General features: G+C 39.1%; 1 protein-coding gene across 1 annotated transcript; it reads left to right on the forward strand.

Annotated features, from left to right (window-relative positions):
- The first annotated feature begins 2,785 nt into the window (after window positions 1-2,785).
- LOC117195199 lies at window positions 2,786-4,134 on the forward strand. Its single transcript, XM_033399841.1, has 2 exons — window positions 2,786-3,831; window positions 3,902-4,134. The coding sequence occupies exons 1-2, from the start codon at window positions 2,845-2,847 to the stop codon at window positions 3,929-3,931; spliced, it is 1,017 nt and encodes a 338-aa protein (XP_033255732.1). The 5' UTR covers window positions 2,786-2,844; the 3' UTR covers window positions 3,932-4,134.
- Window positions 4,135-8,279: the final 4,145 nt, after the last annotated feature.

Here is an 8,279-nt window from a genome sequence, read left to right on the forward strand (position 1 = left end):
AAATGACCTTGTTAATAAATAAGACAATATTGACTCACGGAAAGGACAGTGAAATCACGAAAGAATCAAATAAGAAAATTAGAGACAATGCCTTACGCATTTTTGTCACTGGTCTAAACGGCGGCATTGCAGAAATCCTATTTTCATTGCATCCCCCAGATTTACCGAATGCCTTGGCAAAGGTACAGGAATTGCAATCAAATAACATTCGGGCCCAATTTGCCTACCAATTCAGTGGCCCCAGAAATTCAGGGAATAATAACTACAATACATTAAGATTCAACCAACGACAACCAAGGACTAATAGTTCACCATTCGACCAAAAAAGGGATCTTCAGAGGAATAACATGTCATGGGGACAACCCTATTTCTTGGGTAATAGACAACAAAATCAGGCCCCAGAACCAATGGATGTAGACGAATTAATACAAATCAGAACAGCAATCAATTCAGGGGAAATAATAATAATAGAAATTATCGGTAGAATACTAACGGTTATTATAGGAGAAATAATAACAATTATAACCAAGCTCAGCATTTTAGGGCAAAAGTAGTATCGAATAATCAGTCTAACGAAAATCAGGCGCAAAAACGAAAGCCAAACGAAATGTCGGAACAACCGGCTAATAAAGCAATGCGGATAAATAACATTGAGTAGGACCATTTTTTAGATCAGCCCCCGAAGTAGGTCTGCCCTACTTAAAAAGAGTAAATAAAAAAATAAACAGAGAATTAAAAGTTTTGATAGATACGGGAGCAACTTCCTGTTATATAAAAAAGGGAATTTACGAAAATAAAAAAGAATTATCAATTTATAAGAAAGTTGCTACAGTGAATGGGTTTTCAATAATTAAATATTTCCATAATATAACTATTTTCAACACAAAACAAGTGTTTTATGAAATAGATGGAATGGAGGCAGATTTACTAATAGGATTTAACCTATTAAAGAAAATCGGAGCTGTTATTGATACAGGAAAGGGGACTTTAAGTTATAAAGACAATGAGGAGAAACTAATATATGACGAGGTCCTTTCTTTAAACAAATTAACCTTTATAGAAGGAAAAACCATCCTTCCGTTGAAGGAATATATAATAAAAAAATATTTTGAAGAAGAAAAAGAAATGAAAAGTGATTCAGTAAAGGTAGAAGGAAGTTTATATAGCTTGGGATCAAAAAATCCTGAGCACGCCGACGAAGAATTATCCGTCAATAGTTTGGGATTCAAATATCCTGAACCCGCCGTCGTTGAATTATCCGACATCCAAAGTTTTAATAGTTTGGGATTAAAATATCCTGAGCACGCCATCGTTGAATTATCCGACACTAAAAGTTCGAATAGTTTGGGATTAAAGAATCCTGAACACGCCGTCGTTGAATTATCCGACAATGAACAATTTAAAAGTTTGGTATGCAAAAATCCTGAACGCGCCGTCGTAGAAATATCCGACATTCAAAATTATGCAAATTCTGAATTGAAAAAAATGAAATTGTATAACACAATAACCTACAAAGAGGACAATTTAGAAAATCTCAGAGAGAAAATGGTATCTATCATCGAAGAAGACTATGCCAATATAAATTTACAGTTACCGTTCAGAACGGATATAAAAGGAGAGATTAACACTGAACATGATAGACCGGTATATGGCAAGCAGTATCCATACGCTTATTCGGTTAACGATTTCGTTAATAACGAAATAAGTAAAATGTTAGATGAAGGTATAATCAGACCTAGTAAAAGCCCATATAATTCACCGGTAATAGTAGTACCAAAGAAGGGAGTAAATGAGGACGGAACTCCTAAACATAGATTAGTAATAGACTTTAAGAAACTTAATGAAAACACCATACCGGATAGATACCCTATGCAAGATCCTTCAGTAATCCTTGCCAATTTAGGTAAGGCAAAGTATTTCTCGGCCATTGATTTAGAGTCAGGTTTCTATCAGATTTTAATGAGGGAATCAGATATTGAAAAAACATCTTTTTCCATAAATAACGGCAAATATGAATTTCTAAGAATGCCTATGGGATTGACAAACGCTCCCAGGATTTTCCAAAGGGCAATGGACGATATACTTAGAGAACAAGTTGTGAAAACTTGTCACAACTATATGGACGATATAATAATATTTTCAAAAACTATAGAACAACATTATAAAGATCTAATTCATATAATACAGATATTGCAAAACGCTAACATGAAAATTTCCCTAGAAAAGTCGAAATTCTTTCAATTGGAAACCAAATTTCTGGGATACATTGTTTCCCAAAATATCATTAAAACAGATCCAGACAAAACTATCCAATTCCTAAAAATATCAGAGAGCTACGTAGCTTCTTAGGACTAACAGGTGTAGCAAGGTAATAATTAGTGAGGCATTCAACTAGTATTTAAAATAGCATACAGCGCGCATTGGTATTTACCGCACCATCGATACACTCGGTGGGAAATACCAGTTGTGAGTTATCGGATAAGAAACATGGAGAAGAGAGTGAGAGCACTTTGTAAATGGCGATTGTGAGAGACGGACGCGCAGCTAATAAAAAAGAGTTACATTAAATCACCGGGTTTGTGTTTTTATACCTATACAGTTCACTCACGCACCGATATTGGTCACTACAATTCCCGGATTAGACGGCCTACAATTTCAGAAGTGGGATACGATCAATCGCCGCCAGTGAAAAATAGCGAAAATTTTTATCATCTCGTCCGTCGAAGACGCCATCGCTGAAAAAAAAACATGTCGGACTTGGTCGGCGCGGCTGAGTTGTCGGCCGCCCGGCTGCGCGAATGGCTGGAGTCCCTCAATCTACCAAAAGGTGGAAGCAAAGCTGCCATGGCAGCGAGACTTAACGAAATACCAGTAGAGCTGCGGGGACAGGGACCACCGGCAGCCGAAACATGCGAGAACGAGAGGGAAGATGAGGCGGCCGCAGATCAAGACTCGACGAAGAGCGAACGCAAAGAGAAGAACGAAAAAGCACCGCAAGCGCCTGGGCACAACAACAACCATGGCGAATATCGAGCAGAGGTTGAAATGTTAAAACTGCAAATCGTGCTGCTGAAGCTGCAGAGCGAGAGGGAGAAGGAAGGGAGAGGAGAGAACACAACACCAGCCGCCAGCAATGACGCTGGCGTCATGTTGCTAAATGCCGCCAAAGACATGTTGCCAACATATCATGGCAACATTTCTGGAAACAACGATGACGTCACAACTTGGATCGCGCAGTTTAAGGCCGTCGCAAAAGTGAACAAACTGAAGGATGAGAAGCTACTAATGCTGCTAATGTCGAAGCTTAAGGACAAAGCATTGGTGTGGCTGCATTCGAGTCCGGAGCACATGTCGCTGCCAATCGATCAATTGTTGAACGTCATGGAAGACACTTTCCATCCCAAGGAAAGCAAACTGTTGCTCCGTCGCAAGTTCGAGTCCCGTTCATGGGCACGTGGCGAGGAGTTCTCGATGTACTTCAACGCCAAAGTGTCGCTGGCATCCCGCATAGTCATTGACGACGAGGAGTTTATTGACGGAGTCATCGAAGGTATCCCAGATGTAGGCCTGCGTAGGCAAGCCCACATGCAGTGCTTTGGCGCTCCATATCAACTACTCAAGGCGTTCGAGAAGATCATGCTGCCAAAGAAGTACGGTTCAACTGAAGGGGCAAACACTGGAGCCTCGCCAACACCCATTCGCTGCTACAACTGCAACTCTTTGGGCCACGTGGCAGGGGAGTGCCGCAAGCCCAAGCGCGAAAGAGGAGCGTGCTACGGATGCGGCAGCATGAGTCACCAGGTGTCACACTGTGACGAAAAGAAGTACAAGGTACATAACGATTATATATACAAATTTAATATATACATTAGCAATTACAATAACAAATGCTTGTCCTTAAATTGCCTCATCGACTCAGGGAGCCCAATAAGTTTTATGAAGTTATCGTGTCTAGAGCACCAGTCGGAAAATAACCTAAATAAAGTGGAAGAGCGCTCACGATTAAGTTCGAACGAAATCAAAGAAGATGATTTAAGTTTATATAAGTTTAACAAAGACAAGAAAAACAGAGAAATTGAATTTATTTTGAATAAAAATGCGGATTACGCTTATGTTGGACTAAATAATAGCAAACTTAACATCTTTGGTAAAATACCCAGTTTTGTAATTATTAACAAAAATCGAATCAACTTTGAATTACTAGTAGTGGCAGACGAGTCGATGGGCTATGAGGCTGTGTTAGGTAGGGATTTTATGAATTTATGCAAATTTAAAATTGTAAGTGACATTTGCAAGGAGAAGGAGAGTGAGACAAAAAACGAGTGTGAAATAAAAAATGAGTGTTTAGAAAAAAATGAGTGTTTAGAAGAAAATGAGTGTTTAGGAGAAAATGAGTGTTTAGAAGAAAATGAGTGTTTAGGAGAAAATGAGTGTTTAGAAGAAAATGAGTGTTTAGGAGAAAATGAGTGTTTAGAAAAAAATGAGTGGAAAATAGAGAATGAGTGTTTAGGAGAATATGAATGTGAAGTTAAAGATGAGGGTGATAAAGAGAATAAGCATGAAGTAGAAAGTGGAGGCAAGGTAGAAAATGAGTGTTCTGCAATGGTTGAGTGTCTGGAAGACAGCGATACCTGCGAGAGCGTAAAAACCAATTTCAACGAACTACCAAGCCAGTATCCAGACAAAGAAAACGACTGGGAGTTGAAAGTAGGGACAGATTGTAGCCAAGAACTCGCAGGACGACTTAAATACATGTTTAGGACAGCGTATGTAAACGCAGAAAGACCAAACTTACCACAAACCAAGTGGGAAATGAAGTTGAATTTCGAACACGAAAAACCGTTTCATTGCCCACCTAGAAGACTGTCGTATAGCGAAAAAGCCCAAGTACAGAAAATGATAGACGAATACACAGAAAAAGGTTACATCAGAACCAGTGAGTCAGAATACGTTTCGCCTATAGTACTGGTAAAAAAGAATTCGGGAGAGTTGAGACTGTGCGTCGATTATCGCACACTTAATAAAGGTATGATAAAGGACAATTACCCAACACCTCTGATAGACGACCTACTAGATAAACTGTCAGGGAAAAGACTTTTCACCAAGTTAGACCTGAAGAATGGATACTTCCACGTATTTATGCATAAAGATTCAGTTAAATACACATCGTTCACGACCCCCATGGGACAATACGAATGGTTGAGGATGCCGTTCGGGTTACGAAATGCATCGGCGGTGTTTCAAAGATTCACAAACAACATTTTTGCAGATATGGTAAAGGAAGACAAAGTTATAATATACATGGACGATATTATGGTAGCAACAAAAGATAGTGATAGTCACATGGAAATTTTACAAGAAGTGATGAGACGATTGGTAGAGAATAAACTTGAATTAAGGATTGATAAATGCGAATTCTTACAGTCAGAAGTTAAGTACCTGGGCTATTCCATATCGGGTAACGGAATTAAACCAGATACGAAGGGATTACAGGCAGTAAAAGGGTTCCCAGTCCCCACGAAAACGAACGAAGTGCAGAGTTTCTTAGGGTTATGTTCTTACTTTAGACGGTTCGTAAAAGATTTTTCTACGAAAGCTAAGCCCCTTTATGATTTGGTCAAAAAAGACAGGAAGTTTGAATTCGGTATCGTAGAACTAGAATGTTTCGAACAACTCAAAAGTAATTTGTTGGAAGCACCGATCTTGGCACTTTACAATCCCAGAGATCCGACAGAAGTACATTGCGATGCAAGTTCGTTAGGTTTCGGGTCAATTCTAATGCAGAAGAAGGGTGATGGCAGAATGCACCCGGTGTTTTATTTCTCCAAGCGGACAACAATTACCGAAGCAAAATACCACAGCTTTGAACTGGAGACACTAGCGATAATTTATGCACTACAACGGTTTAGAGTATACGTGCAAGGCATACCCTTCAAAATAGTGACAGACTGCAACGCGCTAACTATGACTCTAAACAAAAAAGAACTCAATCCACGCATTGCCCGCTGGGCGTTAGAGTTACAAAATTATGACTACAAGTTAGAACACAGGTCAGGAAGTAGAATGCAACACGTCGATGCGCTAAGCAGAGCCGTTCAGATACTCACGGTAGACACAAACACCTTTGAAGAAAATTTAATTATATGCCAAAACAGAGATAACAAACTGATGGAGCTGAGAGAAACGTTACAGAAATCAGAACACAAACATTATGAGATGAGAAACGGAATAATATACAGGAAAAAAGATAACAATACTATCCTATTCTGCGTACCCGAGGAAATGGAAGGCCACGTACTCTATAAGTACCACGATGAACTAGGGCACGTCGGTATAGACAAGATGACCGACGCTATATCGAAAAGCTACTGGATCTCAAACGTAAGGTATAAAGCCAAGCGACACATTGAAAACTGTCTAAAATGCATAGCGTACTCAGCAAAACACGGAAAAGAGGAAGGGTTTTTACACAACATACCAAAAGGGTCAGGACCATTCGAGGTAGTACATATCGACCATTTCGGGCCAGTCGACAAAGGCAGGGCCAACAAACATGTTTTAGTAGTAATAGACGCGTTCACCAAATTCGTAAGACTTTATACGACCAAAACCACTAGCACAAAGGAAGCAGTAATTGCAATGAAAGATTATTTCCGAGCTTACAGTAGACCCAGATGCATTGTGTCAGACAGAGGAAGCTGTTTCACGTCAAAAGAGTTTGAAGAATTCTTAGAACAGAGCAATGTTAAACACGTAAAGATAGCAACAGGGTCGCCACAGGCCAACGGGCAGGTAGAAAGGGTGAACAGAAGTTTGGGACCCATGATTGCAAAGCTTGTTGACCCGGAAAAAGGATTACATTGGGATATGGTAGTGGAAACAGTAGAACACGCGATGAACAACACAATTCAAAGAACAATTAATGAACACCCGAGCAGAATGTTGTTTGGGGTCGTACAAAAAGGAAAGGTTTCAGATTTACTAAAAGATCATCTAGACGAACTAACCGAACAGCGGGCAACAAGGGATATAGAAAAGATTAGAGCAGTAGCAGGCACTCATCAGGAAAAAATACAGTCTTATAACAAACAAGCAACAAATTCAAAGCGAAGGGAGCCACACGTGTACGTAGATAATGATCTAGTTATGGTGAGAAATTTCGACACTCATACAGGGGTGTCTAAAAAGCTTATCCCGAAGTTCAAAGGACCTTATAAGATATCAAAGGTGTTAAAAAATGATAGGTATTTGCTAGAAGATGTAGAGGGGTTTCAACAATCAAGGATCCCGTATAAAGGAGTTTGGGCGGTGGCAAATATGAAGCCGTGGATTGAAAATGGTAATAATGCAAATGTCACAGGGAATCAAAATGAAGAAAATGATTGTAACACGTAAACTTAGAATATTAAGAGTAAACCACACCCAACTGTAATAAATCAACCTATCTAGAAACTAAATTAAATGTAAGGAGTTCAGGAGCACTCCGGTCAGGATGGCCGAATTGTAGCAAGGTAATAATTAGTGAGGCATTCAACTAGTATTTAAAATAGCATACAGCGCGCATTGGTATTTACCGCACCATCGATACACTCGGTGGGAAATACCAATAGTGAGTTATCGGATAAGAAACATGGAGAAGAGAGTGAGAGCACTTTGTAAATGGCGATTGTGAGAGACGGACGCGCAGCTAATAAAAAAGAGTTACATTAAATCACCGGGTTTGTGTTTTTATACCTATACAGTTCACTCACGCACCGATATTGGTCACTACAATTCCCGGATTAGACGGCCTACACAGGGTATTACAGAAAATTTGTCCGAAATTATGCTACAATTGCCAAACCATTAACAAAATATCTGAGTGGAGTAAATGGGAAAGTTTCACGAAGGGCATCCAAGAAAACATTAATACAGCTGGATGAACCAGCAATGGGAGCATTTAATAATTTAAAGGACAGTTTAATAGCACATATTGAATTAGTACAACCAGATTACAATAAAAAATTCACATTAACCACAGATGCATCGGACATAGCAATAGGTGCAGTTTTGTCGCAAGATGGGAATCCCATAACATTTATTTCTAAAACTTTAAGTAAAACCGAGCAATTATATGCTACTAATAAAAAGGAATTATTAGCTATTGTATGGGCATTAAAAAATTTGCGAAATTATTTATACGGAGTGAGTGGAATTGAAATACATACAGATCTGGTGATCTTTGTCCTTTGCAATGTCGCAAAAAAATCCAAATGTTGAAATGAAACGTTGGTATTACT

This window comes from Drosophila miranda, assembly GCF_003369915.1.
Source record: "Drosophila miranda strain MSH22 chromosome Y unlocalized genomic scaffold, D.miranda_PacBio2.1 Contig_Y7_pilon, whole genome shotgun sequence".
Classification (NCBI taxonomy): domain Eukaryota; kingdom Metazoa; phylum Arthropoda; class Insecta; order Diptera; family Drosophilidae; genus Drosophila; species Drosophila miranda.